This window comes from Petaurus breviceps, unplaced genomic scaffold (genome assembly GCF_028583685.1).
Source record: "Petaurus breviceps papuanus isolate PSGF00001 unplaced genomic scaffold, PetGlider_PUasm1.0 189, whole genome shotgun sequence".
Taxonomy (NCBI): Eukaryota; Metazoa; Chordata; class Mammalia; order Diprotodontia; family Petauridae; genus Petaurus; species Petaurus breviceps.
The window spans coordinates 7,993,353-8,012,311 of record NW_027185809.1 but is presented as its reverse complement, the minus strand read 5'-3'; the positions used below and the strand labels follow the sequence as shown (position 1 = coordinate 8,012,311).

At 44.2% G+C, this 18,959-nt stretch overlaps 1 protein-coding gene across 5 annotated transcripts in view; it reads left to right on the top strand.

The window, feature by feature from the left end:
- The first annotated feature begins 1,564 nt into the window (after positions 1-1,564).
- MACROH2A1 (macroH2A.1 histone) overlaps positions 1,565-18,959 on the top strand; it is a 105,676-nt gene continuing 88,281 nt past the window's right edge. For all 5 annotated transcript variants that reach the window (XM_069091876.1, XM_069091878.1, XM_069091875.1 and 2 more), the window contains exons 1-2: positions 1,565-1,721; positions 17,033-17,234. In XM_069091876.1, coding sequence (XP_068947977.1) covers positions 17,063-17,234 — 172 coding nt within the window. In that variant the 5' untranslated portion in view covers positions 1,565-1,721; positions 17,033-17,062. The remainder of the gene's footprint in view (positions 1,722-17,032; positions 17,235-18,959) is intronic.

Sequence of the window (18,959 nt, the reverse complement as noted above, 5' to 3'; positions counted from 1 at the left end):
GGATCTTGTATTTTTTGTGCCCTCCAGTCAATTATGTGTCTGTAGATGTGTTCTGTGGTGGAATATCTTTTGTGAAAGTTTGTTTTCCTCATCTTTCTAAGTGCTATAATTTGAGTGTCCATTCACATCACATAAAGATTTTGTAGAGATGAGAAAGGCATTTAGGTCAGTAGTTATTGACATTTTCTAGGTTGCCCTTTTGGAGTGATAATAAGAAGTAAAGAAGACTAGATGGCAGAGAGGTGACCTTCTAGTCAAGAAAACAGGAGTTAAATCCTGCATCTAACATATTGGCTGCATGACCCTGGGCAAATCTCTTACACTTTAAAAGCACCAGGCAACTCTGGGCCAATAAACTGCTACATTCATAGAAAGAAACTCTTCATCCCGCGTTCCTAAATGAAGGAAGTCAGTGGTCTGAGGATTGTCTCTCTCTCTCTCTCTCTCTCTCTCTCACACACACACACACACACACACACACACACACAGACTTTTCCTCAAGTATACGATGCCCTCTCTCCTTTCAAGCTTCTTGAGAATTTATTCCTCAGTGACCTTTTTGTATACTATGAATCTGAAAATCACAAGGAAGAGTGATTTCTTCCACTTCCTTTTTTTCCCTTTCCAAACCAGCCTGAGAGATGCTCAGTCTATAAGGCTTCTAGCAACCACCTTCAAGGAGTGCTCTGCTGTGGCACAGCGGAAGAACTGAATTTGGAATGAAAGGACGGGGGTTTGAATGCCGACTGCTGCGCGCTAGCTGTGCGACCTTGACCACTCAATCCTTTTTCTCCTCTGGGTTTGAGTTTCCTCCTCCACAAAAAGAAGGGTTGGACCAGATCTTCAGTCGGGTTCCTGGCAGCGCTAGATCCTCTTGTCTGCCTGGGGTAGGGTGAGTTGGTGATGCAGTCGTTTTCAGTTATTTCTGACTTTCTCCTGCTCTGGCCCTCGTCCCTTCCCAAGGATGGCTCTGGGTGAAGCTGACCTGTGTTTCTGAGCTGTGCGCCGGCACCCCCGCACAGACCCCCGACCTGAAGAGCAGCCGGGCCACAGTCGGAGGAGGCAGGCATCCGGGAGAAGCCCAGAGAAGGGCCTGAACAGAAGCAGGACAAAGGTGAAGGAATGGCAGCCTCCAGCACTGCCGGGGTGGCGAGGTGGTCATCTCCAGCGAACCCGGCGGGTCGGGCCCACAACCCGGGCAGAATGCAAGCTCCTCGAGGGCAGGGGCTGTTTTCTGCGGGCATCTTTTGTTTGCCGCCTCGGCGCCTGGCACAGCAGGCGTTCTATAACGCTTCTCGGCCGGAACCGGGAAGCAGCAGCAGGAGGAGGAGGAGGAGGAGGAGGAGGAGGCCCTCCAGTCTGCACAGCACCAGGAGCCAGGCTGTCGCTGCGCAGCCGGGCTGGGGTGCTCCAGGGCCTCGGGCTCGTACGTGAACGCGCGGGGCCGCGCATCGGGGAAGGAGGTGTGCATGGAGCGCGTGCACGGGCGCGCGCCGCTGGGGGAGGGGGGAAGGGAGGGACCGCCGCCAGCCGGACACGGGCCGAGGATGGGGATGTGACGAGAGGCTCGCGGTGCATTGTGGGAACTCCCACCGACTCTGCCGACTGGTGCCAGTTCACACGGCGGCTGATCGGAGAGCGAGGGAGCGCGCGCGAGCCCGAGGGAGGCCGGGGACACGCTGCTGCCGCCGCCGCCGCCACTGCTGCTTGGGGGCCGCTCCGTAAGTGATCGGCGGGGGGGGGCTGCGGGGGTCCGCGCGTTCCCGCCCCCTGGGGCGCCCGGCCGCCCGGCCGCCCCCTGAGCGTTCCCACTCCGCGTCCCGGGCGGCCCGGGTAGGGTGCGTTGTCCCCGACCCCGGCCGGCTCTGGGCGCGGGCCGGGGAGGGGGACAGGCTGCCCGGAGCCCGGGTGGGGGTGGGGGTGGGGGAGACCCCCGCTTCCTCCGCGCTCTCTTTCCTTGCTTGCACAGAAGCTCGCGAGGCCGGCCGCTTCTTAATTTTTAAAAATAAACCCGGAAACCAACTTCCTCAGGAAGAAAAAAAAGCAAGCATCCTCCCCCCCGGGCGCCCCCCCGGGGCTCTTCCCGCCCTTCGGGAAGCCCGGGCCGCGGGTGGGGGGAGGTCCCGCGTGGGGTGGAGCCCCGTGTCTCCGGCTCTCGGAAGGGAAGGTGCAGAACGGGAAAGAGGCGAAGAAAGGGGCTCCTCCCCTCCCCCCCCCCGAGCGATCGTGGGCCCGGCCTGGTGCTGAAGGTGCGGAAAGTTGCACTTGGAAGATGCGGCGGCGCGGCGCCCCGGAGTTCGGGGAGTGGGAGGGAGGGGGCTGCTGCGGGGGCCCCGGAACAATCCCGGCCGCGGGGCCGGGGCCCGAGGTGCCGCCGATCAGCCGCCCTGGCTGGCTCCCCTCCGGCCGGGAGGCTTGGAGCGCGTGGAGCCGTGGGTGGCTGCAGGGGCGCGGGATGGGGCCGCAGGCCGTGTGCCTTCCTTTCTGGGTAGTGGCGCTGACGGCTTCGTTTCTCCTTGAGGGAACCCTGCCGCGGAGCCCGGAGAACGGCGTCCCGTGGGCGGCGCGTGCTGGGCCTGCACGCTGGGCCTCCGCGGCCGACCCGCGCCCCCGGTCCGGGCCTTCCCGCGGCCGCCGGGCACGCCCCCGTTGCGTGGAGGAAGTTTAGCTGAAGACTGCGGCTGTGAACGCGGGAAGGGAGGGCTTTCTTTCCGGGCTTGGGCCCGCACTTTGAGGGCGCCCTGGAAGGACAGAAATGGCAGGGCCTCACAGCTCAAGGGGCTCCCCCTGCTAAGCTCAGACTCTCCCTGAAGCCCACTCGCGCCTGTGCAGCGGGTAGCTTGTCACCCAATTCTGCGGCCCGGGCCGCGTTTACCCACCTCACTATGGAAGCAAACCCTAACTTACTGTCCAGGGTGTATGGTGACACCCAAACGAGCGCCTCCGATGCCCCAGACTTGGCACCAGCCCATCTCTGCGAATCTAAAGCGAGTTTACGATGTCACGCCCCCTAAATTTCATGGCAAAGTGACAATGACTCTTTGTAAGAGCATTTTTACTCTTCAAAAAGTGTGCAGGATTCGAAAACGATGTGTTTCTTTCTCGGCTTTGCGCAGTGATAGTCAAACACAATCTCCAAAAATCTAGGTTTGTATCCTTAACTTAATAATAGAATCTAGCATTTACAAAGCACTTTAAGGCTGACAACAACCGTATAAGGCAGATGCCGTTATTACCCATTTTACAGATGAAGAAACTGAGGTTGAGAAGGTAAATGACTTGCACAGGACCACACGGCTGGTATGTTCAAGGCGAGATTTGAATGGAGTCTTTCTGCACTGTCCATTTCACCACCTAGCTGACACACATAGTCCTGGAAATGAAGGGTAAAGGAAGCATGAAATTATACCAGGAAGAGCTTAGACATTGAGACATCTTATTTTCAGACCTCAGAAATTGTTCGGTGCCATATAACAGACACAGACGGAGGATTTTAATGAATAGCAAGCTCAGTGCAAATCAACACACATGGCAGCCAAGACCCCCTAATTTCATCTTAGGAAACTCACAGTGCCTAGAACACGGGGTGCTAGATTTGGGCTCAGTCAATGATCAATCTCTTCTCTCTGGACCTCGGTTTTTTCCTCTATAGAATGGTAGGACCTGATCCTTTGGTACTTCCAAAGGTGTTAAGTTTTAGTCAGACAATATATTTCTTTTATTCATTTACCTAGAATGTATTGAGTGCCTGCTGTGTTCCAGACACCAAGCAGTGGATCCAAAAATGAAACTTCCTGTCCTCAGGGAGGTTACATTCTCTTTTAGTGCTAAGTACTACATTTTAGGAAGGAGATTAACAAGCAGGAGAGTGTTCAGAAAAGTGATTATATGATGAGGATTCTTGAGGTTATACCATATGATAATCATTTGAAGGAAAGGGAACAAGGACTTACAGCCAGCAAACATTAAGCAGCTACTTTTTGCCAGACACTGTGTGCATGTCCAAGGTCACGTAGCAAGTCAGTGGCACAAAGGGCCTACAACCTAGGTCTTGACTTGAGTCATATCTTTCTGAGCACAACCTATATACCTTGCCCTGGATAAGTGATGAGATGAAAAGTCATGATTTCTTTGTAATTAATAATTGAAATGACCATAACCTTTTACATATGTCCAGTACTTTGCACTGTATAGTTTTCATGATATTTTCACTTAGATTATCTCATTTAATCTTTGCAACATCTCTGTGACATATAGGCAGAATTTTGTCACAGTTGTGGGGGCAAAAGTGTTGTATAAACTTGAAAGCGCTATTGACTAGTATCATAGATTTAGAGCTTGAAGGGACCTTGGAGTCAAACCCCCTCTCATTTTATAGATGAGGGGGTTGAGTAAGGTTTTGACTAGCCTGTGGTTAATATAACTAGTATCTGATGTAGGATTTGAACAAAGGTCTTTCTGTCTCTAAGCCCAGTGCTCTACCAGCTACAACATCCAGCTGCCTTAAATATGAGTTATTATTAATAGTTATTGACTTTGAGATAGTAATTTTTTCGGGGGGAGTGGGGAAGGCAGGGTAATTGGGGTTAAGTGACTTGCCCAAGGTCACACGGCTAGTATGTGTTAAGTGTCTTAGGCTGGCTTTGAACTCAGGTCCTCCTGACTCTGGGGCCAGTGCTCTATTCACTGTGCCACGTAGCTGCCCCTGGTCAAGTTATTATAACATCAAGCTTGTTCATTTTCTTTACCTCTGCCACTGCCGCCAAGCAGTATAGTAGAACTTGCTTTACTAACAAAAACCAAAAGAAAAACCCCAAAATAACCCCCCCCCCAACAATAGCCTGATTGCTTTTGGCATTATTGCAGCTGTATCAGGAGATTGTCAGTTGTTTTACTGATCGAGGGTCAGTGGGCAGAGCACATAGCTGTAGAGATTGTAGAGTTTTCTGTCTCTTAGTTCAGAAGAATTCTCTGAAACCCTGAAAGAAAAGGGGTTATGGTGACCAAGTATTACACCCACTTCCGTATTTTGCTTGTGTTTTCCAATATCATCCCAGTTTCACTGAGACTGTTTGGTACAGTGAATCTGGAGGACCTGGGTTCAAATCCCAGCTTTGCCGCTTAGAATTTGTATGATTTTCAAGAAATCACTTTGCTTCTCTGTGCCTCAGTTTCCAGATGAGCAAAATTAGAGGGTTGGACTTCATAATCTTTGAGGTATCTTCCAGCTTGTGGTTCCAAGAATGTCTGCAAGCCAGTTTCCTCTATATAAGTTCACAAGCTTATGTCCTCTTGACTGATAATTAGAAGAAAGTCTAGGGGCGGCTAGGTGGCACAGTGAATTAGAGCACCAGCCCTGGAGTCAGGAGGACCTGAGTTCAAATTCGGCCTCAGACACTTAACACAAAACTAGCTGTGTGATCTTGGGCAAGTCTCTTAACCCCAATTGCCCTACCTTTCCCCCTCCAAAAAGCAAAAAAAAAAGAAAGTCTAGCTGTTCTGTGTGAACGGCTTATAAGAATCATTTAGTAGTCAAGAACCTTGGACAAGTATTATTGCCTGGGAATGATTTTTCACAGAAAATCTTCACTGTTCTGGGACCTTTTATTTGATGGGTTTCCTTTAGAGTGGATATTTTCCATTTTGTATTGGGGCACACCCTTCCCAAATGAAAGGAATTGGCGGACTGGGGATGGGGTGAGGAAATCACTTTGTGAATGACACATTTGCCTTAATTGAATGCAGCAAGTACCTCATGTGTAAGGCCTTGTGCTTGGGTCTGGGGACATGAACCTTACAATCTAATAGGGAGAGCATGGGGAAAGATAATACACGGCTCTGACTCCAGGGAGAATAGACCAGGTGACATTTGAAGTTATCTTGGGACGTGAAGTAAAATGGGGACTTTAAAAGATGGAGTTGAAGGGAGGGAGGGTTCGATGAGAGCCACGAGGGATGACATGTGTACAGGTGGGGACGGGAAGAAAGAGTGTGGGTAAGAGAACAGGCTCGTTCAGCTCAATCAGAGGCTCTCAAGGGAGTCCAGCATTCGGCTCTTACATTGCTAGGGAGTCAGGATCAGGCTGGAAAGTGGCATAGGCTAGAGTCAAGAGAACTGATTATGAGGCGAGGCTATTTGGGAATCTCAGGGATTCCTGAATTGGAATGGTTTTAAGGAGAATGGAAATGAGGACTAGAGGGATTTTTGTTTTCCTTTCTGGGTATTAATGTTTGATGAAAATTCCTGTAAGCAAATAAACATGGCTTGGGTGGTCCACACTGGTCTTACCCTCTCCTCTCTGTGGTAGATTTTCCAAGGCAAATTGAAGCTTCCTGTCAATTGGCTGATGTTCAGATGCACACTAGATTAGTTTTAAGCCCCAAATAAACAAATCAGGATGACAGATGTGTAGCAGGTAAAGTTGCAAACGGTGTTCTGAACTGCAGAATAACTTGGTTTTTGGATTATATATGTGTTGGGCTCACCTGTAGCAAGCACTTCATGGCTGGCTTCCAAAGGACTGTGGAGAGTTGACTGTAGGATACTTATCTAGGCAGCCTGCTTTCTAAGAAGTGTGTGTGTTTGTATGTGTGTATGAATGGGGACAGATGATATTCTTGATTGGTTGGAAAACTAGAGCAGGCCCCTATTTTAAGCCAATGAGAGTGACACTTTTTAACCCCAGCCCAGCGAGCGATGGTTATTGTACTGTATCCTCTGCCTCTTGGGAGTGACAACGGTGACACGGTTAATCATTTTGTATGATGGGAGTAAATGGAAGAGAATGTTGTAACAGGATTAGTGTCTCATGCTCCAGAATTAAGTGTCTCAGATTGGCCTTGGTGATTGAAGTTGATGGGAGGGTGACAAATGCTTGTGTAGAAAGTGGGCATTTATCCAACTCCATGAGATCATTATCCTGTGACAACATGGCTTTGATCTGAGCACTCGTCTTAGAGAATCTGTCATCCTTATAGTAGGATGTAATTACCTTTAAATAGCTGTCACCAATCAGACTCTAATCAATACTTTTATTTGTGGCAAATGTACAAGAATTAATTATTTGGCTAATAAAAAAACTTTATAATATATCTTTAAGCCATTTTGTAATTTGTTTTATTTGCTTCTTGCTACTTAGTTTAGGTCTTTCTAATAATGGAGTTAAATTAGCAAGTTTGAAAAAGCCCTTTATTTGGCTTTCTGTAAGAGAGAAACTTTTAAAAGATGTGCCTATTTGGAGACAACTTTAGGACATATTTTTGTTTCCTACATGGCTGGGGGAATCAACATATCTGGGTTCCAGGGGCGGCTAGGTGGCACAGTGAATAGAGCACCAGCTCTGGAGTCAGGAGGACCCGAGTTCAAATCCGGCTTCCGACACAACACAAAAACTAGCCATGTGACCTTGGGTAAGTCACTTAACCCGAATTGCCCTACCTTCCTCCCTCCAAAAAAAAAAAATCTGGGTTCCATTCTGACTGAGATATTCACTGTTAAACCTTAGATTAGTTTCATAGCTTCTGTGGGCCTCAGTCTCATGAATTGTAACATGAGAAAAGAATAATCTTTGGCCTACTCCTCTCTTTTACAAGTATGTGAGAAGAATATGTGAATGAGGCACTTTGAACTCCTTGAAGGAAAGTTGCTATGTACTTTGGAAGTAAAATTGCTATTAATGGATTCTGGTGTGGGCGTGACAGGCATTTCTCAATATGGTGTCCTGAAAAAGTCACACACATAGTATTGCTTAGAATTGGTATGTATTCCTAAAATTAGAAAAAGAAATCAGCTGAAAGAGAGGCATAGATGATAATAATTTTAAAGTGCTTCACACAGTGCTTGGCACATAGTAAAAGATATACATTATAATAATAATAAAGCACTGTCTTTGCAACAGCCCTATGAAGTAGGCAGTGCTGGGACTTGGGGCAAATTATTTAACTTCTCTTAAGCCTCAGTTTCCTCAAAAGTAAAAGGAAGGGTTAGGACCAGAAGATAATGTCTGAGTTCTTCCAGCTCTAAATTTAATCATTAATCGGTCTGTCAGTATGCATTTATTAAGCCCTACTATGTGTCCGGGAACCATCGACCTACTCTGTGTTCACAGATATGTATGAAATAAATACAGAGTAATAAATGTGCTCATGGCTGAAGGACTCAGGACAAGCTTCTTTAAGGAGGTGGTCCTTGGGCTGAGCTTTGGAAGGAGCCACGAGTTCTAAGAGGCTGAACATTCTGGGCATGGAGAAGAACCTCTTCTCCAAACAGCCTGTGCCCTCCAGAGGCCAAGGGGCAGGAAGTTCTCTAAGTATTCTGTCTGTCTGAAAGAAGAGAAGCTTAAGCAGCTGGCAGGGTAATATTTTGGTGAGTATCCTTGGACTTCCTACTGCCCTTGAAGATTTACAAAGAGCTTTACTATCCCATTTGAACTTCACAAGACCCTGTGAAGTGGGTGCTGTTTTTAGCCTCATTTTGTAAATGAGGAAAATGAGGCTGAATGAGGGCCACATATCCCGTGCATATATGAGGTAGGAGCGAATCTCAAGTCTTCCTGATTCTAAAGCTAGAACTCTTACTCCATCATCACCACAGGGTTGGCCACAATGTGGTAAATTCTTTTGAAAATAGCTTGCTAAAAACTCATGGAGACATGTTTATCTCCTTAGGTATTGTGGCATAGTAGAAAGAGTGCTGGATTTGCTGTCAGAGGACTTGGGTTCAGATCTCAGCTCTGCCACTTTCTGTTTGTACTACTTTGGGCAGCAAGTCATTTCACATCTCAGCCTCAGTATCGTCATCTGCAAAATAAGGGCATTAGATTAAATTATATCTAAGTTTCCTTCTAGCTTGAAGTCTGTGATCCTTCTGTATATATTAGGTGATGATCAGTATCATTGGAGGTAATGCCCATATTTATGAAATCATGGCTCTTCTGAAGTATTGAGTAAAAAGCATTTATAGAGCCCCCCCCCACTGTGTATCCAATATCAAGTCAGTTATGTAGAGGACACAAAAAAAGACATTTTATCTCTAGGATTTCATATTTCAGTTGGAGATATAATCAGTTAACAAGTATTTATTAGGTACCTACTATGTGCCAGCCACTGTATCAGGGATGGTATAAAGACAAAAGTAAAATGGTCTCTGCCCTTGAGGAGCTTACATTCTTTTAGGAGAAATAATGTATGTGTGTGTGTATCTGTATGTGTATATGTAGATATATCTTTATTTATGTGTACATATACACATATGTATGTGTGTGTATATGTGTGAGACATACAAGATAAAGGGTAATGGGAGGCAGGGATTAGGAGGAGCTTAATTTGGGAGACGAGCTTTGAAAGAAACAAGAGATTCTAAGAGGTAGAGGTGAGAAGTATAGCTTTCCAGGCCATAGGGCAAAAGCTTAGAGACGGGAGGTGGAACATCATGTATGAAGAACCATAAGAAGGCCTGTGGAGTGCACAAAGGGCAGCGATAGAAGACTAGACAGGGTGGAGCTAGGTGGTGAAGCTAAGGACTTTAGCCTTGATTCTAGAAGCAGTGAGGAATTCCAGTGGTTCCCATTGGAGCTTACTTACTGAGCAGAGGAGTGGCATGGTCTTGTCTGTGCTTTATGAAAATCACTTTGGTCTTGGTAGAGATGAGAGTCGAGGAGTGCCTGAGGTGTGAGTAGGTGGCTGTGGAAGGACGGAGAAGGGGCAACGTTAGCATGAGAAAATGAGAGAATGATACTAGACTGTAGAATCCAGTGTTGGAGTGGCTGCTTCGGACGGCTATCCCATAGTACGCAGGAGGGAAATGGAGTGGTCAGGGAAGGCTTCCTAGAGGAGGAAGGGTTGGAACTGTACTTTAAAGATGGGTAGGGGAAAATGAAGATATTTAAGAGAGAAGGAATGAAGAAGGAATAAAGAACTGAGAGTTAGGACTGAGACTGACAAGTGAAGTAAGGTCCAGAGTTTGGGAACAGGGTGCTGTTCGGTTGATTAGGTGGACGGGGGCCAGGTTATGCATGGCCTTGGAAGCTATTGTAGTTCTACTGACTCTGGGGCTCGTTCTTCTGTTCTGATGATGGGACAGTGTTTTTTAGTTACATAAATCACCTGATCTGATCTCAGTAGTCTAGTGCAGGTGGCAGAATGTAGCCTATTTTCCCCATCTGACCCGCAAACATACTGATCCCCTGTCTGCCACCCTCTTATTTGTGTGACCTCACCTTCCGGGGTTTCATCTATAAAATGAAGTTTGATCTAAGGACCAGAGAAGGTGAGTAAGTCACATGACTAAGGCTGTACAGCTAGAAAGTGGTAGAGCTGGCTCTGACCCTGAGGTCTCCAGACTTCTGTTCCAGTGTGTTTTCCTCTCTGGTGTCTGGTAAGGGTTGGAGAGGGTCGTCCAAAATACCCTCCCTCTACCTTTCTGTGTGAGATATACCCCTCAGGTTCCAACTATTCTGTGTTCAGTCAAGGTGAGTGATAATAAGTGTGCATTAGAGCATTTTAGGGTTTTCAAACCATTTTCTTGTGAGATACTGCAGGTATTATTTTCCTTACTTTACAAATTAGGAAATTGAGGATCAGAGAAGTTAGGTATCTTTTATTCTTGTCACAGCTAATTTAGTGTTAAAGCTGGAAGGGCTCAAATTTGTGGCTTTCCAAAACAATGGGGTGATTTTCTGTAATTGATTCACGACTAGGAAAAGTGTAGGGTCTTTGCAAAATAAATTCCTGGAAATGCTTTTTGTAAGTGATCACTTTGTTACAAACTTCTTCAGCTCCTCCATCTGACCAGGCGACAGACAAAACAATAGCTGGGCCAGACGGACAATGGCTATCACTGTAACCTAATGTCCAGTCACTTTCCTATACATACAACAATTGATGGATGTGTAGGAGAGCCGAGAGGGCTCTAGAGTGATTCAAGTGGGGAGGGTCATGAATTGCATAAAAATAAGTCTTAAGAAAAGCATGTAATTTCAGTTTGGAGTAGAGAGATAAACTAGGATCATCAGATTTAAGAGGTGGAAAGCACCAGCTAGGACCCAGGGGTAGGGAACCTGTGGCCTCGAGACCATATGTGGCTCTCTTAAGATTTCAAGTGTGGCCTTTTGACTGAATCCAAACTTCACAGAACAAATTGAGAACCTATCTAGGCTAGGGCTTCTTAAGCTGGGGTCCATGAACTAGTTTTTAGTGTATTAGATAGCAGTGTTTGAGAATAAGTTGTTTCCTTTGTAAGTCTATGTATTTTATTCATTTAAAAACATTTAAGTATGGGGTCCATATCACAGAAAAAGGCTAAGAATCTCTGATCCAGTACAATGCCCTCATTTAAGGGATGAGGAGAGAGGTAGGGAGAGGAAGCGAGTTGCTCAAAATGTCATGGGTAGCAGAACCAAGACTCAGACTCACATCTTCTGACCCTAGATGCTAGACTTGTAATTAAGATCTGGAGTCAGAGGGGCTGAAGGCCATTCATGACTTTGATTTCTTCGTTATATAAGTCTAATTAGTATCTTTTGTACATGCTCTGTAGGCACTTACTCTCCATAGGCACTTAGTTCTCATCAGTTGGAGCTGGACTCAAACCATATTACCCAACCTGATAGCATTCATGCTTCTGTAAAGCTGTTTGGGGAAGCAGCCCTGGGGTTGTTTGATGCTTTCATCAAAGATACTGTCAGTATGTGTTTAGATCAGTCTCAAAGATTTTGTAGAGATGAGAAAGTAGACTACATAGCTAGAATGTATATTCTGGTTACTCTTCTACAGTGACTAATTAATAATTCTATGTTAAGTACCTACTGTGTGTCAGGAGCTGTGCTAGGCACTGCATATACAAAGAAGCAGAACAGTTCTTTTCTTCCAGGAGCTTGTGGTCTATCAGCAGGAAATAATATCTATGTTCATAAATACATACAGAATCCGTGCCAAATAAATACCGGGTTATTTCTGGTAGGAAAGGCACTAGCTAGTGGTAAAGAAGGGCTGGTGATTTAAATGTAGAGTAGATCTGGAAGGAACTTTAGAGACCAATTAGCCTTCTGATTGAAGGGTAGGTAGATGGAATCCAGAGCGGGGAGGGGATCCATACAAGGTCACCCAGCAAGTTAGCCTTGGAGGAAAAAAAGAAAATATGCCCAAAGAAGGGCATTAAATAAATGCAGAAAGGTGAAAACACTGCCTTTATCTGTGTCTCAGTTTAAAGGGAAATATTTAAAAATCTGATAATAGAAACTTACTCTATAGATGCTTTGTTGTGAAACATGACCATAGAATAAGGGTGCTTGATTCTATGTGACTAATGTGGCATGCTGGTCAGACAGATGCCTTCTCTAGTTTGGTTTAAAAGTCTTGGAATGAAATGAATATAAAGTGGACTAAGCATGGAAAATACCCTCAAAATGCTGAAATTTGTCTACATTATACAAAATTGAAAGGAGTTAGAAGGTTACTGTTAGCATTTTTTTTGCTCTATACTAAATTTGGGGCCCTTTGGCAGTTTGAGGAAGCCTATGAACCCCTTCTCAGAATGTTCTTAATTGCATAAATTAAGATGCATAGGGTCACAAAGGAAACCAATTACATAATGGAATAAAATTATCAAAATTTAAAAAAAGTTCACACACCCTAGGTTAAGTACTTCATTTGATATGAAGGCAGAAGAGCTTTCTTTCCTAGATTGATTGCTGATTTGGTGTCTGAGAAGTTCAGCTTCAGGGAAGGATGTTAGGCTGAAGATACAGCAAGCCAATCAGAAAGATGCTATCTCTACATGCAAGAGGGAGAGGAGTCAGCACTGAATTTCATTCATGACAGGGGGGGTGCTTTGTTAGAAAGAAAGGTTATCATAACCCAACCCCCTTAACCTCTATAACCATGCATCCCCCTGGTGAGGGGTGATCAGTTTCTCTGAAACTCAGGTATATGGAATACAAAGACAGAAATTCTTCATACCCTTGTTCTTCTAGAGTTATGGGGGCCATAGTTTCTGAATCCTAAACTGAGACATATCTGAAAAAAGCTATTTCGTTTGCGACTCCTTATGTGAAGTACATTTCCGTTTCCTGAAATTGCAAGTGTACTCTAAGATCCTATAAGACAAAGGTTCATTGTCTTGCCTTACTGAATTGGAGCCTAAACTTTGAATATCTTAATTATTTATCTTAACTTTTTATGAACATTTAGCTAGTTTGGAGCTGTTGGCAAAAATTACTCATTCAGAGATAAAAAAACCCTTTATGCAATGTAAAAAAATTTTCATTTCTGTTAAGTCTGAATATATATAATTAAAATAGACCAGCCTTTGTTCTGGCCCACACACCTTTTCTTTGTCATATATTGGCCTTGACAGGCGGCTTAGCCATTCATTCCCTAGACCAGGTATAACTGTAAAGTTGAGGCAGAGTTTTTCAGGGCAAGCTGCTGGAAACAGATCCTGTGAATACCTAAGTACAGAATGAGCAAAGGACTTTAATTCTGGGGAACAAGGTATACTTCAGAGCATGTCAAGCACAGAAGTCTAATTGTTCCTCTCCTGAGCAGAGGTCATAGCTGTGATTAGCCAAAAGTTACCAGCCAAAAGGCAGCTATGACTGATTACTTAAGGTGGGCTCTGGCCTCGGGGATTGTTGAAGGGTGTTATGAGCTAAAGTCACAATTCAAACAAATAGCTAAACCAATTTCAGGAAATATTTATCACTTTTCCATATGCTTCTATTTAAAATACAAAATCACTTTCCCATTTTAAAAATTACTACAGTACTACATGACTTTTGGAAATTTCTAGTTGGGCTTATGGTTCCAAAAAGTATTTGCAGTAATACTACACAGAAGGTAGCAACTATTTATTCCAAACCAAGTTAGGATCCATAATATATGTGAACCGCACATTTCCTGCTTTTAGTAGGTAGAGGCACCTGTAAGTAGGGAATATTTTAAGTCACATTTATTTATTCAACAAACATTTTTATTAAGCATTCTTCACAGTAGCCTTGTGAGGTTGGTGGCTCAAGTTGCACCTTTGCATTGTACTATCTTACCTTTGTAACTCTGACTTTGTGACTTGAGTGCATTTAACTTCTCTGAACCTCAGTTTCCTCATTTCTAAAATGAGGGAGTTGGGCTAGATTTCCAGAAGCTCTAAATCTTGTGACCTGTCATTGAAAGTACTCTTGGATGGTGGTAAAGATAAAAAGTTGGCATAAGACACAGTCTACCTAGACCTCATAGTATTGTAAAGGAATGAGATGCATTGCATTTTGATAGACACTAAATATACACATTCTCATTAAACTGAGAAAGGCTTATGGTTATGAGAACAACCTTTCTGACAATAAGCCATGTTTCTGCTTTATCTAGTCTTTAGGGGACAGTTGACTCTTTGCCATCCTTTGGTGGATGGGTAGATAGATGTATTCCAAACAATACGGTCTGTTTCCTTGGACAAATACTTCTGGGGTTGATTTTGAACCAAGACTTGAACTGCCTTAGCTCCTGTCAGATTTGTGTGTCACAGAGCTCTGATTTTTCTAAGAATTAAGCTGACATTTAAACCAGGTCTCTCAAGGGACATTAGAGCCCCAAGGGAGAAGAATGAAGTATTAAAACAGATATTAAACATGTTGCATCATTGGAAAATGCCTGATACAGTGAACAGAGTGTACCTGGTAGTGCTGTTTATGAGACTGTAATTAGTGTTTTTTATAAACATTTATATTTCTTTGGCCTTCAGTGAGCTGAACTAACATAGAAAACTGACCCTCTGGACTGGTGGCTAAACCTTTATTTAAATGATGTTAGCTCCATTTCATAGATTAAGAAACTGAGCAGATAAAGGGATCATATGAGCTGCCAATAGCCAGTCAGTACTTCTGCTAAGAATTTGTATTCCGTGGCAGCAAGGTATAGTGGGAAGAATGCTGGATTTCAAACTGGAAGACCTAGGTTCTAGTCTTACATTTGCTATTTACCAATTGTGTAGATGAGTCACTTAATCTCAAAGTCTCAATTTTCTCATTTGTCAAATGGAAAAATAGTATTACACTCCCTACTTTCTCAAAGGGTAATTTCAAGGAAAATACTCTGTGAATTGTAAAGTGAACTACTTTTCTTGACACCGACTTTGTTGTTCCATCACATTTGACTCGAATGAAAAACCTGGGAGATAATTTCTGAGTAATTAATAATCTCTTAATTGATTAGCCTAGCTAGTAACCAATAAATTGATGGTCAGTGGTTTCTCTTGGTAACCAAAGATAAAAAACATGGAAACTGGAAGTCTTAATGTACTTTTGGAAAACACGGGATGCCCCTGAAAAAAGAAAGTCAACTCTGATTGGTGAGCAGTTAATGAGAGGGTAGGCATATTAATGAGGAGGTGGTCCATCTTCAGCTCCTTCTGCTGAAAATGTGGCTTGATCCTGAGACTCAAGTGCCTCCAACAATCTGGACAGGGGAATTCTTCTCTACCCAGAGCATTCTGCTTAGTTTTCCCCTTCATGAGCAGGCTTACCCTAAACTCCAGTAGGGAGGGAGAAGGGGGAGCAGTGGTGGACATAGGTTTAATGCTTAGGGGCTGAAATTCACCTAGATTAGCTTGTTTGCATTCTAAACAGAAGATCTCAAAGTTGGGTGGGGTCCTGCCCAGGATTGCTGAGCATGCTTCCAGAGGATTTGGGCAATCTTATCATCTACCAGCCTCATCTGTCAGCCTTCTCCTTTAGAGACTGCCTGACTGACTTCCAGGGGCTGGTCCCTGAATGAGGAAATATAGAGCAAAAACCTTAATCCTAATTTAGTAATTGGTTATTAATATATTAAAAAAAAATTTCCCTCACACTGGTTCAGGGTACCAAGTGCTTTAAGGAAACTAACAATTCAAAAAATATGAGTCTTCTGGGGGAGTATAGGATCATAGATTTAGAGTTGGAAGGGCCCTTAGAGGTCATCTAGTTCATCTCCCTCCTTTTACAGATGAAGAAACTGAAGCTCATAGAGATTAGGCACTTGTCCAGGATCACACGAAGTTTCAGAAGTGGGATTTGAAGTCAGGTCTTCAAATAAATTATGTTTATTCATTTAATAAGAACTTATTAAGGACCTACTGTGTTCCAGGAGCTAGGCTTGGCCCTTGAGGATACAGAATCAAAAGTGAAATCATTCCTGCCTTCGTAATATCTTATATCCTATTGTCCAAAGTCACATAAGTAGTAAATAAGTCAAGCCAGGATTTGAACCCAGTACTTTGGACTCCAAATATAGGACTTTCTTCTGTGTGACACTGTCTATAAGGTATGCTTTATGTAAGAACAATAATATTAACTGTCAGTCTTGCTGCTTTCCCCCACTTTGCTTCGCCTCACTGCTTACCTGATTCTTCAGTATCACCTTTATAAGGTTAGAGAAGTGAGAGGACCTGACTGCTGTTTCTCTCTGGACTCAGCAGGTATTTGGTAGAACCTTCAAGTTCAGGGTAGCTGTGAATTGAGACCTTGGAAGCTAGTTCCTCTTGCCACTTAGAGCCACAAGCATTAAGTTAGTCGTGGATTTTACGATTCAGTCATTCTTTCTGCCGGGGAAGTAGCCTCAAAATATGTATGGTCAGCAAATAGATAAGCCCTAGGTTTTAGTTCTGTGTAAATATAATGATTGAATAGAAAGCATAGAGAACCTAGCAAAGAAATCCAATTTTCTTTTTTAAGTATACAGTATAAAGGCACTTAAGGACAGTCACATCATTTTCATGGTAATATTTAAATGGAATGGCAAATAAAGTAAATGGATGTCACAGTGTCAGACGTGGAAAGTAGAATCATTTATTTAAAGGAGGAGGGAGCAGATTCATTCCAAGAGAATAAAGAGGACTTAAGTGTTTTCAGGTCTAGATGGCAGAACCAAACCCACTGTCTTTCATTTGCCTTCAGCTGGGCAGAGAGGAGGTAGATTATTCGGCCATGCATGTATATCCTGTTCTTGGTGGTCCCAGAATTGGAGTGGGTGATCTGATTGCATTTTCCCTTTGCCTTTGTAGTGTGCTGTTTCACATCCAGGAAGAAACAAGATGTCAAGCCGGGGTGGGAAGAAGAAGTCCACCAAAACGTCCCGGTCAGCAAAGGCTGGTGTCATCTTCCCTGTGGGACGGATGTTACGATACATTAAGAAAGGACACCCAAAGTACAGGATTGGGGTGGGTGCTCCAGTGTACATGGCTGCTGTGCTGGAATACCTGACTGGTGAGTCTGACTCAACTTGGATGTGAAGTGACCATCCAACAAGCATTCACACGACATCTGTTATGTGCCTGTCCTGGAACTCCATTGTGGGAGGCTGGGGATGGGGGTGGAGAAAGAGACAGGGGAGAAGAAAAAGCTCCAGAGTTTATCCTCAAGTTTATAGTCTGATCAGGGAGACAGGACTTTATGCACAAAGAAACAATCAGTGAATAAGACTTATATATGTTTAAATGCTAAAATGTGATACAAACATAGGTTCAGGAAAGAGGGAGATCAGTGTGGGCTGGAGAGTTTAGAGAAGGCTTGTAGGTGGAGGTGGACTTTGAGCTGAGCTTTGATGGATAGGGAGAATATAGATTGGCATAGAAAAGAGAGGAAGAGGAGGAGGGCATTTCAGGCTGAGATAGCAGCATCAACAGAGCCATGGAGACAGGGATAAGTGGGGTGTGTTTGGGGGACAGACCATTTATGTGGAGTGGCGCACAGGGGCATGTTGGGATAGTTGGAAAGAATGCAATTTAATGAACATTTATTAAGTACCTTCTGTATGTGAGACCCTGTAAAAAAAAGCCTAGGGTTTCAAATGAAGAATGCAATCTCTGTCCTCAAGGAGCTTGCAGTATGGATGAGGCATGTACAGAACGAGGATTTCACAAAGGAAGATGTGGTTACCACCAAGGAGAGCTCCAGACGAAGTGCTTGGAGAAAATCGAGGGATGGAACAGTAGCAGGAATCTCTTTAGGGGAAAGGATTCCTGTAGCATCCCACTAGTAAAAATTAAGCTCCTCAAAGTCGAGGACTGTTTCGTGTCTGTCTTTTTTGTATATTTTTTTGTCTGGACCTATGATTTCTTTAATAAGGGGAACTCTTATCTGCTAGTACAGATGAGCAGCTGTTGTACAAATTAATGTCTCAGACATTGACCATGGGAATAGAGAGGTTAAGTCCCTTGTCGCACTTATATGTGTCAGAGGCAGAACTTCAACCCAGGACTTTGAGATTCCAAGGCTGGCTGTTGATCATATTTTGCACAGAGTAGAAATGTAATACATGGTGATTGAATGTTTATTGAAATATTAGACTCACCAAGATGGGGTTTAGGTTCCTCAAATCTAACACACCCAGTTCTCCTGGAGACATGTTTTTGTTGTCCCCACTACTACTATTTTTGGCACTTGAGAAATACGGCATCACTGCTACAGGCTAGTGCGAACCAGCTCCTGCATAAAGTGCTGCACAAGGGGAGGGTCAGACCCTCTAGAGAAGACTAACCCAGGGGGAGGAGCAGCGGATTGGGAGCCAGGAATTGCTGGGAGAGTCACCCTTTGTCCAAAGCAGGAATCCTTTTTGACTTTCCTTAAGAGGGGTTATTCAGTCTGCCCAGATACATCCAGTGATGAAGAATTTACTACTTTTCAAGGCTGCCTATCCTCTGAACTTCCATCCTTATCTATTATAGAGGCAATTATTTTTGCTTGGTGTAGAAGCAGATTAACATAGTGGGTAGAGAACTGGCTTTGGGGTCAAGAAGAATGAAGTTTCAGTCTCACTTGTGACACATACTGTGTGTATGACCCTGGACTCTAAGATGATAAGTTCCTTATCAGGTACTGATCTACATAGATAAAGGGAGTTAATTGATCAGGAACTCCTTAACCCAATGAAATTATAGGCTAAGATGAAAAAACAGTACTGCAGCTCCTGCCTCACAGGGTTTTTGTGAA